Source organism: Carcharhinus amblyrhynchos, unplaced genomic scaffold (assembly GCF_965287045.1).
Source record: "Carcharhinus amblyrhynchos unplaced genomic scaffold, sCarAmb.v2.hapA scaffold_37, whole genome shotgun sequence".
Taxonomy (NCBI): Eukaryota; Metazoa; Chordata; class Chondrichthyes; order Carcharhiniformes; family Carcharhinidae; genus Carcharhinus; species Carcharhinus amblyrhynchos.
The window spans coordinates 2,781,396-2,801,555 of NW_027649778.1; the positions used below are offsets into that span (position 1 = coordinate 2,781,396).

The 20,160-nt window shown below is 48.6% G+C and overlaps 1 protein-coding gene across 2 annotated transcripts in view; it reads left to right on the forward strand.

Annotated features, from left to right (window-relative positions):
- The window catches only part of LOC145362179 (BRD4-interacting chromatin-remodeling complex-associated protein-like), a 122,345-nt gene that overhangs the window by 74,077 nt on the left and 28,108 nt on the right, over positions 1 to 20,160 (forward strand). The window contains exons 3-6 of one of the 2 annotated variants that reach the window (XM_080218232.1): positions 3,532 to 3,577; positions 9,186 to 9,228; positions 12,128 to 12,193; positions 15,386 to 17,416. In XM_080218232.1, the coding sequence (XP_080074358.1) occupies positions 3,532 to 3,577; positions 9,186 to 9,228; positions 12,128 to 12,193; positions 15,386 to 17,416 (2,186 nt within the window). The remainder of the gene's footprint in view (positions 1 to 3,531; positions 3,578 to 9,185; positions 9,229 to 12,127; positions 12,194 to 15,385; positions 17,417 to 20,160) is intronic. The other variant, XM_080218233.1, reaches the window with a different exon arrangement.

Sequence of the window (20,160 nt, forward strand, 5' to 3'; positions counted from 1 at the left end):
CCAGAATTGCGTTGCCTAAGGATTTTCTAATCCAGACTAGCCAGTGATTTGATGTCCTTTCTTGGAAATTGCTCTAGACTGGGATTGTGCACTAAATAATGCTATGATATAGCAAATCTTCCCTTCAGTAACATCATTCAGTGGGTCAAAGTTTAAAGATGCTTGGGCTCTTCGACTAGGAAACAACAAGAATGGTCAGGAGATCCAGGATCTCCTTGATCGCAAACACAAGGTGTTCCTGAAGCGATAGCTTCACCAAGACTTGAGTGAGAGGAAGCAAGGCAGCTGAAGAGGACCACCTCAACCAAGAAGCAGCCTTTCACACAAATACCCTCGGCACCATCCCACAACATGCTACCTGTCACCATCTCAGCATAACTCCAGCTCGCCATGAAGTTGAGAAACAACAAGGCCTTCAGCTCATCTGTGGAGTGTGGGAGGAAAGTTACGCAGACACAGGAGAAAGCATGCAGACTCCACATAGACAGGAATTGAACCTGGGTCCCTGGAGCTGTGAGGCAGCAGTGCCAACCACCATTGCCCTTGTGCCGTCTTATCGATATTCATGGAGAAAACCTGGCACCAGCTTCTCAGTAACCGGAGAAAGACACCAATGCTCACATTCCAGGAGCAGATGATTCTGAAGTTGACGCTGTGTGTTTAACCTGTATCCCTGCAGCATTTGCAATCCCCATTCAGCCTGGTATTCCCGGAGTTTACAATGGGATGCCTGCACTCCTGTCTCTTAATCTCCGAGGGGTTTCCTGGGAAGGATGTTGAAGGCCTCGAGAGATTGCAGAAAGGACTGGACGGGAATGCTTCTGGGACGACTCCCATTGCTTGGATAGATTGGAGAAGTCAGGCGTCGTCTTCCTTGGAGAAGAAAGGGTTGAGAGGAGATTTGATTAGAGGTGTTCAAAATCAACGGGAGTCTGAACAGAGGAGAACCTGTTCCCATTGGCAAAAGGAACCAGAGGACATGTTTTTAAGTGATTAGCGGGGAGGGGAGAAAAGCAAAAGAAGAGCTTTACCAAGCAGTGAGTTATGGTCTGGAATGCACTGCTCAATGAGTGTTGTAGAGGTCGATTCAATTGTGGGGTTCGAAGGAAGATTGGAGAAGCGCTTGAAGGAGGAACGATTTGTGTGGCACAGTGGTTAGCACTGCTACCTCACAGGCCAGAGATCCGGGTTCGATTCCGGCCTCAGGTCACTGTCTGTGTGGGGTTTGCACATTCTCCCCGTGTGTGCATGGCTTTCCTCCTGGTGCTCCGGTTTCCTCCCGCAGTCCAAAGTTGTGCAGGTTAGGTGGATTGGCCATGCTAAATTAAGCCTAGTCTCAGGGGGATTAGCAGGGTAAGCATGAGGTGTTATGGGAGTAGGGCCTGGGTGGGATTGTGGTTGGTGCAGACTCAATGACCTGAATGGCCTCCTTCAGCAATGTAGGGATTCTATGATTCTCGGGGCTTTGGAGAAAGGGCAGGGAACTGTGACTGTCCAAAATACTTTTGCAGAGAGCCTCCATCTGTGAATCAGAATCGCAGAATACTACAGTGCAGAAGAGGCCCTTTGGCCCATTGAGTCTGCACCGACGCATGGAGTGCCCTGACCCGCCCACCTAATCCCATTTGCCAGCACTGGGCCCGTAGCCCTGAATGTTATGATGTACTAAGTACTCATCCAGGCACTACTTAAAGGATGTGAGGCACCCCACCTCCACCACCCTGCCAGGCAGTGTGTTCCAGACCCTCACCGCCCTCTGGGTAAAAAGAGATTTTTCCTCAAATCCCCTGTAAACCCCCCCACCCCTCTCTTTTAACGTAGTGATTCTGTGAATGTGCCTTGCTGTATAACTTGTGTTGTAGTGAGAGTTCTGCCTTGACGAGGTTTCAAAGCCCTCTCTCTCCTGCCTGCATAATGTTCTGCATTTCGCTGCCAGGCTGATTGCAGTTTGCTGTGATTGCTGGCTTGTGTCCATGGTTTTCCGAGGAGCCCGGTGCACTGTACCTCAGTTGACACACAGGCTGATGGCAAAGGCAAATTCTGGGGGCTACACATTTCTAATTGTTGGTGGCCAATTCCCTGTGCCGTAGGATTTGGAGGAGTAGGTGAGCCCAGGCCTCGGCATTCTCTCAGCAGGCACAAGGGAATAAACTGTCCTTCAGAAGTGGCTCAGTCACGGGCACTTGCACTGCGACTTTTCACTAGTTCAAGCGTCCAACTTCAACTGCAATACCAGACGTGGACCCTGGTTTCTGTTATAGTTTGGATGTAATTGAGGAGCGACAGAGGGAGCTGGCATCTTGTCTGAAACTTGTCGCTGCCCACTCTTGACATTTTAGCACAAGATTCTTTCTCTGATGAACCGTGGTTTAGAAGAGAATTACCAGCCACAGTCCAGGGGACAGCGTTCTCACCACCTGAGGCAGAAAAATCTCAGCTGACACTCCAGTGTGGCATTGAGGGAGTGCTGTGATTCCCAAAGATGCTGAATTTTAAATCGAGCATTATGGGTGGCACGGTGGTTCGCACAGCTGCCTCACAGTGCCGGGTACCTGGGTTCTGAAACTTAAGTTAAAAGTTAAGTTAAAGTTTACTTATTAGTCACAAGTAAGGCTTACGTTAACACTGTAATGGAGTTACTGTGAAATTCCCCTAGTTGCCACACTTCGGTGACTGTTCAGGCCAATCCACCTAACCAGCACATCTTTCAGACTGGGAGGAAACCGGAGAACCTGTATGAAACCCACGCAGACATGGGGAGAACATGCAGACTCCACACAGACAGTGACCCAAGCTGGAAATTGAACACGGGCGCCTGGCGCTGTGAAGCATTAGTGCTAACCACTGTGTCACCATGCCGCCCCGTTCTCTTCTGGCCTTGGGTAACTGTGCAGAGTTTGCACGTTCTCCCTGTGTCTGCATGTTCTGGTTTCCTCCCATGTTCCAGAGATGTGCAGGTTAGGTGGATTGGCTATGTTAAATTGCCCTTAGTTTTCAAAGATGTGCAGGGTTGGGTGGATTGACTATGCTAAGTTGACCGTAGTGTCCCAAGATATGTAGGTAGGAGGATTAGTGGGGTAAATGCATGGTATTGTGGGGATAGAGTGCAGGGTGGACCTGAGTAAGGTACTCTGCTGAAGAGTTGGTGCTGACTGGATGGGCCAAATGGCCTCCTTCTGCACTGTTGGGAAAATACTCTATAAACAGGCTGCCCCCTTGAGTTGATGCATGAGATCCTATGCCACTGTTTGCAGACGGGCAGGAGAGTTCTGGCTACTGTTTATCCTACAAACCAACACTGCGAAAGCACTTTAGTCATTATAACGTTGCTCCGAGTGGGAGTTTGCTACACACAAATTGGCTGTTGCGTTTTGTGCCTTAGAGCAGTGAGCTGCATGCTAAAAATACTTCATTCATTGGCTTAAAGCGCATTAGAATGTGCTGGAGTTGGGAAAGGTGCTATAGAAATGCACGTCTTTCTGGGGTTTTTCTGTAATTGTGCGGCAATAACTGAGTGTTCTGTTTTTACAGTTGACATGGATGATGAAGATGGACGTTGCCTGCTAGATGTAATTTGGTACGTACCTCACCAAAAAAAACCTTAAATAAAACTAACCACTCTTCACTTTCATTTCATAAGAACATAAGAAATAGGAGCAGGAGTAGGCCATCTGGCCCTTCGAGCCTGCCCCGCCATTCAATAAGATCATGGCTGATCTGTCGTGGCTCAGTTCCACTTTCCCGCTCTCTCCCCATAACCCTTAATCCCCTCTCTTATCAAAAACCCATCAACCCGCTTCTTAAAAATATTTAGCGAGGCAGCCTCCACCACTTCAACGGGCAGAGAATTCCAGAGATTCACCACCCTTTGAGTGAAGAAGTTCCTCCTCAACTCCGTTCTGAACCGCCCCCCCTTTATCTTGAGGCTGTGCCCCCTAGTCCTACTGTCTTTTTTGAGCGGGAAGAGTCTTTCCACCTCTATCCTATCCATCCCATTCATCATCTTATACGTCTCAATGAGATCTCCCCTCATTCTTCTAAACTCTAACGAGTACAAGCCTAGTTTATTCAGCCTCTCCTCATAGCTCAACCCCCTCAACTCCGGTATCAGCCTAGTAAACCTCCTCTGCACTCCCTCCAAGGCCAAAATATCCTTGCGCAGGTGCGGCGCCCAAAACTGCACACAGTACTCCACAGTACTCCAGTATTTCAAATTATTTGCAGTTGTTCTGTCTCTTTCCCAAATGGTGTGAGCATGTATCCATAAATATTGAAGCAGAATTAGGCCACTCGGCCCATTGAATCTGTTCTGCCATTCAATCATGGCTGATATTTTTCTCATCCCCATTCTCCTGCCTTTTCCCCATAACCCCTGATCCCCTTATTAATCAAGACCCTTTCTATCTCTGTCTTAAAGACACTCAGTGACCCGGCCTCCACAGCCTTCTGTGCTCCTCCTTGTATTAGAGTCAGAATTCCTACAGTGCAGAAGGAGGCCATTTGGCCCGTCATATCTGCACCGAATATCCGACAGAACATCTTTCTTAGGCCTAATCCCCCTAACCTCATACGTTTATCCCATTAATCCATCTAACCTCAACATCTTAGGACATTTAAGGCATGGCCAGTCCTCCCAACCAGCGCATCTTTGGACTGTGGGAGGAAACCAGAGCACCTGGAGGAAACCCATGCAGACACGGGGAGAATGTGCATCCTGGAGTGTGACAGAATTTCTACACGATTATTTTTATTTTAATGAGAGAATTGAGATGGTGATTGAGTTTCCGGGTGAAAATCGGAGCAGTGCTGAAGCCTCAAGTGGAAATTCTCTGCCCCTCCCAACAGAGTTCAGTTCAGTTCAGTTCAGTCCCACCCACCCTCCACACTGCGTGGGCTTTGACTCTGGATTGTTGGCTGGCTGTTGAACTGCAGAGGCATTGCAGAGTAATTATTGTGTTTAGGCTGGTGTTGCAATACAACACTGCTGATAGTGGCACCTTTGGTAGCACTTGTTTGTTTATCCATGTCACAAGTAGGCTTACATTAACACTGCAATGAAGTTACTGTGAAAATCCCTGTAGCCGCCACACTCCGGCACACTTTGGGGTACACTGAAGGAGAATTTAGCATGTACCCAGCATGTCTTTCAGATTGTGGTAGGAAACCAGAGCACCTGGAGGAAACCCACGCAGACACGGGGGGATTGTACAAATTCCACACAGTCAGCCACCCAAGGCTGGAATTGAACCTGGGTCCCTGGAGCTGTGAGGCAGCAGTGCTAACCACAGTGTCGTTGCAGAATTAAAGTCGTTCCCCCCCCCCACCCCCTCCGGTCCCACTAATCTAGCAGAAAACAGGGACTGAACAGGCGATCCACTTTATTCTCAGCTGGAGGCTTATAATCTGCATCACCGCAGGAACCAGCAGTTGTATGCTTCTGATCAGATAAAGCAAGGAAGTGGGTCAAGTATATATTACAGTTAGAAAAACAGTGTGTGATGAAGGGGAGATGGTGATTAATTACTGCAGGCAGGGAATAATCCTCCAGTAACTGTGTAGTCCTGCCTTACTTTGAGTCTGACTGAAGGTTTGCCTTCATTAATTGAACACAGCAGAATTAAACAGTGGGCCTGGTTTCAAGCCTCTGGTTGGTCTACATTCAAGTTCCACTTTCACTTTATTGCTCTTTTCGTGTGCAGAGGTTCTGTCAGTCTCCAGTGTTAACTGGCTTATCATTGAAAAATTGACCACAATCTTGAGCATTTTTCTGTTTATAACTGACATTCTTTTCCTGTTGTTCTTTGAATATGAGTTCTTACTGGGAGCTGGAATATTTTAGGCCCTTAATCAAACCTACAAACACTCCCAGGACAGGTATAGCACGGGGTAAGATACGGAGTCAAGGTCCCTCTACATTCTCCCCATCAAACACCCACAGGACAGGTGCAGCATGGGGTAGATACACTGTTCCCCATCAAACACTCCCAGGACAGGTACAGCACCGGGTTAGATACAGAGTAAAGCTCCCTCTACACTGTTTCCCCCATCAAACGCTCCCAGGACAGGTACAGCACGAGGTTAGATAAACAGTGAAGTTCTCTCCATACTGCTCTGCTCATATCTCAGCCCAGCAATTGGAGATGTCCTCTGGTGGTTCAATGTGGCATTACAGGTTGCTCACTTTTGTGCTTTGGATGGAGTTATGCTGTGTTCCTGCTTCCAGGGGATTACCGTAGCTGCTGTTCCCCTTTTGGTTGGCATTTGTAAGTAGCAAGAGAGGAAGCCTTTGGCACTGGATATATTCAAATGCACGATGTGGGATGAAAGACAATGAGCCTATCACCCTAGATGATGTTCTCTCCTTTTGGTGATCTGTCTGCAGCCACCCAGCCCGTCCACACAGTGGGTTTTGTTTAATGAGTCCAAACCAGCATCAGGAAGCCTGGCTGCATTTTTCTTCAGCTATTTTTATCCCCCCCATTAATGTTCCAGCAGTGCAATCTTCCTGAGCTCATTCATCTATGACTCTATAACTGTAAAACTCCTATAGTGCTGTAGGAGGCCATTCGGCCCATAAGCTGCACCAACTCTGGAGAAAACACCTTACTCAGAGAGAAAATGCTGGAAAATCTCCGCAGGTCTGGCAGCATCTGTAAGGAGAGAAAAGAGCTGACTTTTCGAGTCCAGATGACTCTTTGTCAAAGCGTGATGTGGACAAGGGGGTCTTTGACAAAGGTTTGCACGGGGAGAATATGCAAACTCCACATGGGCAGTGACCCAAGCTGGGACTCGAACTGGCACTGTGAGGCAGCAGTGCTGACCACTGCTATTGTGCCAAATATTTCTTTTGCCTTCCTAATACAGTGAATTCTCACTCTTCCTTGATTATACCAAGATTGGATACCAATGATTGTAAAGGGGAACTAGATACTAACTCCATCTCATTTTAAGATTTGTTCACTTTGTTACATCTTTAGTGATCCCAGCATCGCGTCATAGAAGTTTACAGCATGGAAACAGGCCCTTTGGCCCAACTTGTCCATGCTCCCTCCTTTTTCTAACCACAAAACTAGTCCCAGTTGCCCACATTTGGCCCATATCTCTCTACACCAATCTTACCCTTGTAACTGCTTTTGTAAATGCTTTTTAAAAGGCAAAATTGTACCCGCCTCTGCTACTACCTCTGGCAGCTTGTTCCTGACACTCACCACCCTCTGTATGGAGAAGTTGCCACTCTGGACCCTTTTTGTATCTCTCCCAACTCATCTTAAACCTATATCTCTAGGTTTAGACTCCCCTATCTTTGGGAAAAGATATTGACTATCTAGCTGATCTCATTATTATACAGACCTCTATAAGATCACCCCTCAGCCTCCTACACTCCAGAGGAAAAAGTCCCAGTCTATTCAGCCTCTCTTTATAACTCAAACCATCAAGTCCCGGTAGCATCCTAGTAAATCTTTTCTAGACTCTTTCTAGTTTAATAATATCCTTTCTATAATAGGGTGACCAGAACTATACATAGCAGATTTGCATGAGTGAGGACAGACTTCCTGCCATTCACCAACATAGACACAAGACAACTAAAAGTGCATGGCTAAAACACTGAAATGATAGTGACCATGAGTTAACATGGAGTTAATGTCTCGTGGACACTGTCAGACTCACTGTGCATTTCCATTCTTCACTTGTACCGGGTGGCACAGCAGTTAGCACTGCTGCCTTACAGTGCCAGGGACCCCGGTTCAATTCCCGGCTTGGGTCAGTGCTTGTGTGGAGTCTGCATGTGTTTCCTTTGGGTGCTCTGGCTTCCTCCCACAGTCTGAAAGATGTGCTGGTTAGGGTGCATTGGCCGTGCTAAATTCTCCCTCAGTGTAACCTGAACAGGCACCAGATGTGTGATTTTTTTTTCACAGCAGCTTCATTGCAGTGTTAATGTGAGCCTTACTTGTGACAATAATAAATAAACATTTACTGTTCTTCCCCTCGTTTTAGTTTCAAAACTATTTTCTGACTGTTTATCAGAAAACACAATTTCCTGAGACGTTCTCAGCCTTTCCAATTCTCCTCTGGCCCCGATTTCAAAACGCACCTGCCTTGCGAGCCTCTTTTTAACTGTTAAACAATCTTGTGTACAGTTCAATTTCTTTCTTTCCCTTAACAGTTTAGTATTTTGGGGTGATGCCTGTTAGGTTGGAGTGATTTCATTCCGTGAGCCAGTTGTTTTTTTTTATTATTCAAAGAACGAAGAAAATTACAGCACAGAAACAGGGCCTTTGGCTCTCCCAAGCCTGCACCGACCATGCTGCCCGTCTGAACTAAAACCCCCTACCCTTCCGGGGACTATATCCCTCTATTCCCATCCTACTCGTGCATTTGTCCAGACGCCCCTTAAAAGTCACTACAGTATTCGCTTCCACGACCTCCCCTGGCAACGAGTTCCAGATACTCACTATCCTCTGTGTTTTAAAAAAAAAATGCCTCGTACATCTCCTTTAAACATTGCCCCTCGCACCTTAAACCTGTACCCCCAAGTAATTGACTCTTCCAACCTGGGGAAGAAGTTTCTGACTATCCATTCTGTCCTTGCCCCTCATAATCTTGTAGACTTCTATCAGGTCACCCCTCAACCTCCATCGTTCCAGTGAGAACAAACCAAGGTTCTCCAACCTCTCCTCATAGCTAATGCCCTCCATACCAGGCAACATCCTGGTAAATCTTTTCTGTACCTCTCCAAAGCCTCCACATCCTTCTGGTAGTGTGGCGCCCCGAATTGAACACTATATTCCAAGTGCTATGTTTGTTTGTTGGATGTGGGCGTTGCTGGTTGGGCCAGCATTTATTGCCCGTCCCTAATTGCCCCTTGAGGGAGCTGTCGAGAAGTCTCATTGCTGTGGGTCTGGAGTCATGTGTAGGCCAAAAGTCACTGATCAGAAGTGTAAGCGCTCTCTCTCTGTCCACCGATGCTGAGTGTCTCCATCATTTCTCTGTGTTCATTTCAGTTTTCTAATGTCCCATAATACTCTGCCTCTGTTCGCATTCATCATTGGTTATTCTCCCCCACCCCCCGCCGGCCCTCGATCAGATGGCTTTCCGTTGCAATCACTTATAGCTTTCTGTGGTTATCTGTTGTTACTCAAAAATAAAAAGCAGCTGTTGTTGAAATGTGTCTTCTCTCCTTGCAGTGACCCTCAGGCCTTGAATGACTTCCTGCATGGTTCTGACCAGGTGAGTTTTTTTTTCAATTTGCTGCTTCTCTGCCGGGGTTGAAATTGTGCTGCTGACATTTTTTCCGTTGCTGGCCGGGAGAGTCCCAGATGTTTGTGTCCTACTTTCAGTGTTTTGAAACGATCAGAAATCATAGAATCCCTACAGTGCAGAAGGAGGCCATTCAGCCCATCGAGTCTGCACCGACTGCAATCCCATCCAAATCTATCTCCCTAATCCCACATATTTACCCAAACTAATCCCCCTGACACTAAGAGCCAATTTAACGTGGCCAATCTATCTAACCAGCACGTCAGACTGTGGGAGGAAACCGGAACACTTGGAGAAAATCCATGCAGACATGGGGAGAACTCCACAGACTCTCTCTCACTCTCTCTCTCTCACTCTCACTCTCACTCTCACTCTCACTCTCACTCTCACTCTCACTCTCACTCTCACTCTCTCACTCTCTCACTCTCTCACACTCTCTCTCTCTCTCACTCTCTCTCTCTCTCTCTCTCTCACTCTCTCTCTCTCTCTCTCTCTCTCTCTCTCACTCTCTCACTCGCTCTCTCGCTCTCTCGCTCTCTCACTCTCTCACTCTCACTCACTGACACACACACACACACACACACACACACACACGCTGCTGGGAATCGAACCTGGGTCCCTGATGCAGTGAGGCAGTAGTGCTGGCCACTGTGCCACCCCAAATAGGACCAGGAGGAGACCATTCAGCCCTTCAAGCCTGCCAGCGCCACAAGATCGCGGCTGATCTAACAATAGCTGAAGTCCACTTTCCTGCCTTATCTCCATAACCTTTAATCCCCGACTAATTAAATACCTAGCAATCTCAGCTTTGAAAACGTTCAAAGGTTCGACACCCGCCCCCCCCCCCCCCCCCCCCCCCCACCACCCCACAGCTTCCTTGGGTAAAACATTCCAAAGATTCTCCACTCTTTGAAAGAAAAGGTCCTTCCTCAAATCTGTTCTCAATGAGGCCCCCGCCACTGCCACCGCCTGTGACTATGCCTTCTGGTCCTACAGTACACACTCCCATGAGTAGAGACCTCCTCCCAACATTTAACCTCTCCCTAACCCCTTAAGAATCATACCATCTCTCGTTCTTCTTTGAGCATGGCAGCCTGGAGCCTCTCACATGTGGCAGCTCCCATTGCATGGCCTAATACCTCCATGTTGATGGCTTCTGCACAGCAGCTGCGTTTGAGAGGACGGGGTGGGTGGGTGGATAGAGCACTCGGCATCTGCTTGGCAGAGGGAGCCTTGCACCAAAGCTCAGTTACCCACCGCGTGGATTGAAGTTCCTTATTTCCCAGCTGGGATGATTTAGTTTCTGTGCTGCGACCACAAGCGCGGATCACACTACCCACTCTTGCTGCAAGGCACAACTTCTTTTAACTCTTGCCTGCCAACAGTTTAAAAAGAAAGGTTTCCAAAAATCCTGTAAAGGATAAGGTCATAAGACATAGGTGTAGAATTAGGCCACTCGGCCCATCGAGTCTGCTCCACCATTCAATCATGGCTGATATTTTTCTCATCCCCATTCTCCTGTCTTTTTCCTGTAACCCCTGATCCCCTGATTAATGAAGAACCTATCTATCTCTGTCTTGAACACATTCAATGACCTGTCCTCCACAGCCTTCTGTGGCAAAGAGTTCCACAGATTCACCACTCTCTGGCTGAAGAAATTCCTCCTCATCTCTGTTTTAAAGGATCGTCCCTTTTAGCCTGAGGTTGTGCCCTCTGGTTCTAGTTTTTCCTACCATCCTCTCCATATCCACGCTATCCATTCCCCCCACCACCACCACCACCACCACCACCACCACCACCCTTCTAAACTCCGAGTACAGACCTAGAGTCCTCAACCATTCCTCATACGACAAGCTCTTCATTCCGGGGATTATTGTGAACCACACAATATCACCACATCTTTTCAAGTTAAACTCCTGATTTCAAAAGGGCTGTATCTGTGTTTGTATCCCCAATTGTGACAAATATGAGGTTTAATAAATTGTGTTCCAGTACTATCTGTTCAACTGAGGGCGAGGCGGGTAGAAGAAAGGGGCTATGTGATCCATTCTGAATTCTGTCCAACAGCAAGCTCAGGTGGCTTAGTTGTTGGAAGGTTAATGGGGGCCCAGTTTGTTCCAGTGGGAAGGAGTTGCAAGATATTTACACCTGTAAATGTTGACCTGAGCAGCTATCATTGAATCCCTACAGTGCAGAGGTGGCCATTGGCCCATCGAGTCTGCACTGACTACAGTCCCTATCCCTGTAGCCCCAGATATTTACCCTAGCTAGTCCCCCTGACGCTAAGGGACTATTTAGTGTGGCCAAACCACCTAACCCAGGCATCTTTGGAGTGTGTGGGGGAAACCGGAGCACCTGGAGGAAACCCACGCAGACATGGGAAGAACGTGCAGACTCCACACAGATACTGACCCGAAGTCGGGAATGGAACCTGGGTCCCTGGCGCTCAGAGGCAGCAGTGCTAACCATTGTGCCGCCCAATTAGTTGTGCTGACAGTGGGTGGACTGTTAGTCTCCAAGTCCTAGAGAATTGTTAGGACTGTCAGGTTTTGCAACCAGTTATACTTTAAAATGTTTACATTGTTTAATGGGGGGGGAGGGGGAGGCGGGGGTGTTCTGTAGCTTAAGAGTATAAATTGCACACCAAAGTAATGTTTGGTCAATGTTGCCTTTAGTTTGTGTGTTACAGTAAAAGTCTTTAAAACTTGTGATCCTTTCAGCCATTCAATGATAGTTCTAACTTATTAAGAAATACTGGAGTTGTAACACCATTGAATAGGTCCCATTTATCCCATGTGTTAGTAATAGTGTCGCTTGAAGTTTCTGCTTCAGTCTCTTTTGTAAACTGTATCTTTAATTTAATGAATAGCTTGATGGCGATGATCTCCTTGATACAACGACTGATCCTGCCAGCGCCTTCTTCACTGATGCATCTGTAAGTGTTTCCTTTCTTTCTCTTCCAACATGGCCTTAGAACTGTGAACTGATGCCACAGATTGAATCAAGGCTCAATGCAGATGGAAGTTAAAAGACTTTACTTATAATTTAGAATCATAGAGTCCCTACAGTGCAGCAGGAGGCCTTTTGGCCCATCAAGTCTGCATCAACCACAATCCCACCCAGCCCCTATCCCCATAACCCCATGCACTTACCCTAGCTAGTCCCCCTGACACTAAGGGGCAATTTAGCACGGCCAATCCACCTAACCCGCACATCTTTAGACTGACTTGGCGGCCCAGTGGTTAACATTGCTGCCTCTCAGCGTCAGGGACTTGGGTTCAATTCCCGGCTTGGGTCACGGTCTGTGTGGAGTTTGCACATTCTCCTCATGGCTGCATAGGTTTCCTCCGGGCGCTCCGGTTTCCTCCCACAGTCCGAAAGACATACTGGTTAGGTGTATTGGCCATGCTAAATTCTCCTCAGTGTACCCGAACAGGCCTGTGGAGACTAGGGGGTTTTCACAGTAACTTCTGTGCAGTGTTAATGTAAGCCTATTTGCGACACTAATAAATAAACTTATAGAACATAGAACACTACAGCACAAACAGGCCCTTCGGCCCACGAGTTGCGCCAAACACATCAACACCTACCAGTCTATAGACCTATCTATAACCCCCAATCCCATTAAACCCCATATACTCATCCAGAAGTCTTTTAAAAGACCCCAGCGAGTTCGCCTCCACCACCACTGACGGCAGCCGATTCCATTCACTCACCACCCTCTGAGAGAACTTTTAAAAACTTTGAGCCTATTCACCTTTTCCCAGCAAAGGTGTAGGGGGCAATTCTCTCAAAAAAAGAGCTTAAATTCCCAATGGGTGGGAAAATGGGTGTTTTACCTGTTTGTTTGTTTTGGGCATTTTTAGTTGAATGAATGTACAGCACTCAATGCTGCACAGAGAGCCTCAGAGGGATCCCTGTTAATGGGATCAGCTTTAATCCGCACTGGTGGCATTCTCTCCCAGTTAGGGGAGGGGGAGGGCTCGCGAGTTCAGAGAAGGCCCTGATTGCCAAATTTCGGATCATACAGGTTGGGTCAAGGGTCACTTGGAACATGGGGAAAAACAGAGGTGCAAAAGCTTATGGTTAGTGACGTTTAATGTGGCACCTACCCAGAAGGGAATCGAACAGTAAATCTTGGGAACTGACTGGCACTGGCCCAAACTGGTCTTCTCTACCTTTTTAAAGCGGAACTCCAGTTCAGACCAGTAACAGTCATTTCACAAGTGTTTATGCATTTCCCTTCTTGGTAACTCCACAAGCTTAATTATAGAATCCCTGCAATGCAAAAAGATGGCTGTTTGGCCCATCAAGTCTGCACCGACTCTCTGAAAGAGCATCCTACACAGGCCCACCCTATCACCATAACTCTGCGCATTTACCATGGCCAATCCACCTAACCTGCATATTTGTACACTAAGGGGCAATTTAGCATGGCCGATCCACCTAACCTGCACATGCTCGGAATGAGAGAGAAAACCGGAGCACCCAGAGGAAACCCATACAGATATGGGTGGGAATGTGCAAACTCCACACACACACTCTCACTGAAGGCTGGAATTGAAGCCTGCACTATGAGGTAACAGTGCTAACCACTGTGCAACCGTGCTGCTGTTTATCCCTCGACTAGTAATGCAAATACATGCATGGTAATTTAAAAATATGTCTGGTTTTTAGATGCGATTGTTTTTGGATTTTAAGAAACGGTGGCCCTTTAGTTTGATGAGTGGTGAGGTTTGCTCTGCAGCCCTGAATAACATTTCTCCCTCGAGTGACTCCCAACAAAAACCGATTGACTGATTATTAATCCCACTGCTGCTTGTGTGCAATAGTTCCATGTTTGTTCATATCACAAGTTATTGCAGTTGAGAGAAATTATTGAGCGAGGGGATTTGGGTTAGATTGATGGAAACGTCCAGCGCAGAAGGAGACCATTTGGCCCACAGTGTCTGTTCTAGCTCTCTGAAACAGCTGTAATTAGTCACACTCGTCCTTCCCCCATAGGCCTGCATTTTGTTTTTCCACTTTCAAGTGTTTACCCAGTTCCCTTTTTTTTGTAAGTTCCTGTTGAATCTGCTTCCGTCGCCCCCTCAGGCAGCACCTCCCAGATCACAATTACCTGCATGTAAACATTTCACACCTCACATCTGGTTCCTTTGCCAATTGCCTTAAATCTGTGTCCTTTGATTACTCATCTTCAGGCCAGTTTCCCCCTACTTGATATATCAAGATTCATCAAGCAGAGGCACCGTGGTTAGCATTGTTGCTTCAGTGCCAGGGGCCCAGGTTCGATTCCAGGCTTGGGTCACTGTCTGTGTGGACTTTGCACATTCACCCCTTGTGTCTGTGTGGATTTTCTCAGTGCTCCGGTTTCCTCCCGCAGACCGGAAGACGTGTTGGTTAAGTGGATTGGCCCTGCTAAACTGCCCCTTAAGTGTCAGAGGGATTTGCAGGGTAAATACGTGGGGTTATGGGGATAGGGCGGCACGGTGGCACAGTGGTTGGCAGTGCTGCCTCATAGTGCCAGAACCAGGGACCCGGATTCGATTCCCAGCTTGGGTCACTGTGCAGACTCCGTACAAACATTCTTCCCGTGTCAGTGTGGGGTTTCCTGTGGATTCCCTGGTTCTTGCCTCCTCCACCCCACGCCCCCCCGCACGCGCACACACTGTGAAAGACTTGTGGTTAGGATGCATTGTCCTGAACAGGCGCTGGAGTGTGGCGACTCGGGGAATTTCATAGTAGCTTTGTCACAGTGTTAATGTAAGCCTTAACTTTCAAGGGCTTCGGTGGGATTGTAGTCGATGCAGACTCGATGGGCCAAATAGCCTCCTCCTGCACTATAGGGATTCTGTGATTCCATGCCGTAAGGAGAACAAACTCCGTTTCAGCCTCCATGTGTAACTGAAGCCCTTGCTAGCACTCTGTACCTTCTGTAATGTTTTATCTAGTGTGATATCCATAGCTGGATGTAAGCTGCAATAGAGATATGTTTTTATTTTGTTTTCCATTGCTGTTTCATTTCACATTCTGATAAAGTGACTCCATCAGCTGCTGCTTACTTTGCCCCTTGGATCTGTGACTGTAGAATCTAATTCAGAGTTGCTAATCTATTGAATCCTTTCAGCTCAATGTACAGGATACGGCTGTTAATCATCTGAACAGTGGGCAGACTCAGAATCCCTCCAGCGCTGTTGATCTCGATTTTCTGGAAGATGATATCCTCGGACCGTCTCCTGGTTCCAACCTGCAGAATTCCGATCAGCCCTGTGACATCTTGCAGCAGAGCTTGCAAGAGGCCAACATCACGGAGCAGTCGCTGGAAGAAGATGCGGATTTGGACATTGCCTCCCTCCACTTCTCCTCCCTGCAGCCAGTGTCGCAGGCAGCTGAGGCCTCCCAGCTTTTCTCCACCAGTGCGGACTTAATCGGGTTACAGCAGCAGCCCACTGTCCTTGCCCAGCAGACTCTGATCCAGCAGCAGACCATCGGAGGCCAAGTGGTCAACAAGGCCATCAACGTCCAGCCTTTCCTGCAGCAAGTGGGACTGGGCAACGTGACTTTGCAGCCGGTCTCCAATCTCCAGGGGCTCCCAAATGGAAGTCCGTCTGGGGCCTTGGGCATTGGACAGATCCAAGTGGTCGGGCAGTTGTCAAACCAGTCGGTCATGACCATCAACCAGCCAGCTCAGCAGATCATCACCAAGGCCGGGCAGCCCACCCAGATGACCACTGTGCCAGTTGGTAGCTACATATCGTCGCCCGCCCCGGACCAGCAGCAAGTGGCCTTGAATTCTGCTGGAGTCTCCCCACCCAACACGGGGCTCGTGCTCCAGAAGAATGCTGCCCCTGGGGCACTGAACGGGAACTCTCTCTTTGCCGGCACGTCCATCGCCCAGGCAAACCAGTCGCTGGCCGTCAGACCCACCATGAGCAGCCCCTTGATGCAGGCTCCGCTCTCCACTCAGAACGTCATCATTCAGAGGACCCCGACTCCCATCCAGCCAAAGCCAACGGGAGGGGTCATCCAGCACAAACTCTTCCAGATCAGCTCCAAGCCCTTTGCTTCTGCTAACACTGCGCTGGCGATCCAGAGTGAAGCGTCCCTGCAGCAGCAACAGCAGCAGCAGCAGAAGGCCCAGCAGAATTTGACCTTCATGGCAGGGAAACCTGTGCAGAATGTGGTCTTCTCGGCTTCTGGGCCTGGCTTCCCCCAGACTATCTCCTCCGGTGTTTTCAAGCAGCACCAGGCACCGCAGCAAGCCTTGGGGAAGTCCTTAAGCCTCCACCTGCCAGGTGGCAGCATCGTCATCCAGCCCCAGCACATGCAACAGGCCATGCTGCAGAGCCAGAACCAGTTCCTCCTCCAAGGGCAGCTGTCCGGTGCCTCTGCCGTCCCCCTCTCTCAGCAACTGTCCGCCCTGCAGGCTAATGTGGGCGGGCAGATACTGACTGCCCAGTCTGCGGGAGCACAGGCGCCCGCGACTCACATCATCACCAGTCAGGGTCCGGCTGGCCAGCTGATTGCCAATCAGACCTTGCCCGCCCAGATCTTGACCAATCAGAACATTGCCGGCCAGCTGAATCTGAGCCAGGTGATAGCCGCCCAGAATGCCCACGGGACCACCCACATCCTGTCTGCCCCCATCCAGCTGCAGCCTGGCCCCGTGGGGCAGCCCGCGGTCTTCCAGATGCCCGTCTCGCTGGCCAACAGCCTCAACCCGCAGAATTCCGCTTCAGTCCAGGCGACACTGGCTGGCGGCGCCATCAACCAGCAGAGCCAGTCGGCCGTCATCCAGGGGGTGACGCTCCCCAACCAGGTCACCATGCTCAACAGCGGCGAGGGTCTGGGCCAAGCGGTCAGCATCCAGCAGCCAGCCAGTAACGCCCAGGGCTCCAGTGTCATCCAGCAACAGCAGGTGGGCTCTGGCCCCAGCCTGATGGCTCTCGGGAACGGGCAGCCCTCCCTGCTGACTGTCCAGACAGCCGCTGCCTCTCAGTCTCAGTCCACGCAGCCGCCACACCCTGGCCAGCAGCAGCTCCCTCCGGCCTCTCAGCCCAGCAGCAGCATGTTGCAGACACCCGGAAAAATTATCATCAGCCAACAAGGGCCCCCCGCAGCCCTCAGCCAGGACGCAGCAGACATGTTCTTCCAGCAGGTAAAGACTTGGGTATTGCGTTGTGATTCATTAAGTACTTCTCTGTCTTGCCATCTCCATTCCCATCCCCCCGTCCCACCCTTGGCCATCTCGTGGGGTGCAAGTTTCCAATGACGCTGGGCTCTCTGTGGGGCCAGCAACAAAAACAAACACACACACACACACACACACTCACTCCCCCAGCCCCCTTTGTTCTGGACTTCCCCCATCCCAGAGGATAAAATTCCTATTTATCATTTTAATCTCTAATTCCTCAATTAGATCACCACAGAGCTACCTCAATTTGAGGGAATGCAAGCTTTGCATAACTTTCTTGTAATTTAACCCGTTCTGATGGATCGACACTGTACTCTGTCCCGTATATCCTTCCTGAGATGTGCTGTCCGGAACTGAACACAATTACTCCATACAGTCATTCAGAGACTCTGCACAACTGAGGCATCACTTCCTTCCTTTATTCCCAGCCTCCCCGAGTGGACGACCAACATTCCATCAACCCTGTAACGCACTTGTTAGTTTAACTTTATTTTTCTTCATTCATGGGATGCGGACACCGTATTTGTTGCCCATCCCTAATAGCCCCTTGAACTGATCGACATGGCACAGTGCTCAGCACTGCTGCCTCACAGCGGAAGGGGCCCGGGTTCGGTTCCCAGCTTGGGTCACTGTCTGTCTGGAGTCTGCATACTCTCCCCATGTCTGCGTGGGATTTCCTCCAGGTGCTCTGGTTTCCTCCCACAGTCCAAAAGGTGTGCTGGTTGGGTACATTGGCTGTGCTAAATTCTCCTTTAGTGTACCTGAACAGGTGCTGGAGTGTGGCGACGAGAGGATTTTCACAGTAACTTCATTGCAGTGTTAGTGTAAGCCTACTCGTCACTAATAAATAAACTTTAAAGCTTTACTTTTGCTCAGCCATTTCAGAGGGCATTTAAGAATCAACCACATTATTGTGGCTCTGGAGTCACATGTATGCCAGACCCAGGTAAGGGTGGTAGATTTCCTTCCCTAAAGGAGACTAATGAACTAGATGGGGTTTTAACAGCAATCAACAATGATTTCCTTCTTAATTATAGATATTTATTGAATTCCAATTTTACCATTTGGCATGGTGGGATTTGAACCTGGGTCCCCAGAACGTTAGCCTGTGTCTGTGGGTTGCTAGTCCAGTGACAGTACCACTGCCTCCCCATCTGACATTGTATTTTTTTATTTATTCATGGGATGTGGGTGTTGCTGGCTGGGCCAGCATTTATTACCCATCCCTAGTTGCCCTTGGAGGGCAGTTGAGAGTCAGCCACATTGCATGTAGGCCAGTCCCAGGTGAGGACAGCAGATTTCCTTCCCTAAAGGACATTAGTGATGAGTTTTGGTTTCAATGGTCATCAGTAGATTCTTAATTCCAGATATTTTTTATTGAATTCAAATTCCATCATCTGCTGTGGTGGGATTCGAACCCGGGTCCCCAGAACGTTAGCTGAGTTTCCATATTAATAATCTAGCGGTAATACCAGTAGACCATCGCCTTCCCCTAATTTCTGACAAGAGATGGTGGTGACGCTGTCAACCTTCCCAGGGCTTAGTAGGATCAGAGTTTCCATTATCCTCCCACAGCCACCCATCCTGATGATCATCCCACGATACGCTAGGCAATAATTTGATTTCAGAGCTTTGTACAGCGATACACTTGATTCATGTCCCGATTGTTGTCTGAACCACAGGAAGCAGAAATCCCTGGGGCCAGCGTAAAGTGAGGCAATGCCAGGGGAACAGTTGCCTTTCCTATCTGCTTCCGTAGGGAATATGCAGGGCGTGTAACAGAGCGTGGAGGATACACAGCGCCACTAGATTCATTAATAGAAACATAAACATAGCAAACAAATAGAAAGTGAAAGCTGTAAATGCAAGAGAATATGTGTGTCAAATTATGGGGCACCTCCCCAACAGTTAACCTGCCCTCTCCTCTCCCCAGATGCTGACTGACACTTGCATTTCAACAACAACTTCAAATTTTTATACCTCCTTTAATGTCCCAAGAAGCTTCTCAAGCGATTATCAAACGAAATTCGACACTGTCATATAAGGAGCTGTATAAGTTAGGATAGGTGACCAGGTGGCTCAGTGGTTAGCACTGCTGTCTCACGGCGCCAGGGATCTGGGTTCAATTCTCGGCTTGGGTTACTGACTGTGTGCGGAGTCTGCACGTTACCCTCGTGTCTGCATGGGTTTCCTCCAGGTGCTGCAATTTCCTCCCACAGTCTGAAAGACGTGCTGGTTAGGCACATTGGCCGTGCTAAATTCTCCCTCAGTTGCACCCAAACAGGTGCTAGAGAGTGACGACTAGGGGATTTTTCACAGTAACTTCGTTTCAGAGTGAATGTAAGCTGACTTGTGACTAATAAATAAACTAACTTTTAAGAGAAAAAGAGGTAAACGTAGAAACTAGAAGCAGGGGTAGGCCATTCAGCCCTTTGAGCCTGATCTGCCATTCATTTTGATCATGGCTGATCATCAAATTCAATATCCTGATTCCTCCCCCTTCCCTCCCCATCCCTCGATCCCTTTTGCCCCAGGAGCGATATCTAATTTCTTTTTGAAATCTCACAATGTTTTGGCCTCAAATACTTTCTGTGGGAGTGAATTCCACACATTCACCACCCTCTGGGTGAAGAAATTTCTCCTCACCTCAGTCAAAAAAGAACAAAGAACAACCCAGCACGGGAAACAGGCCCTTCGGCCCAACAAGC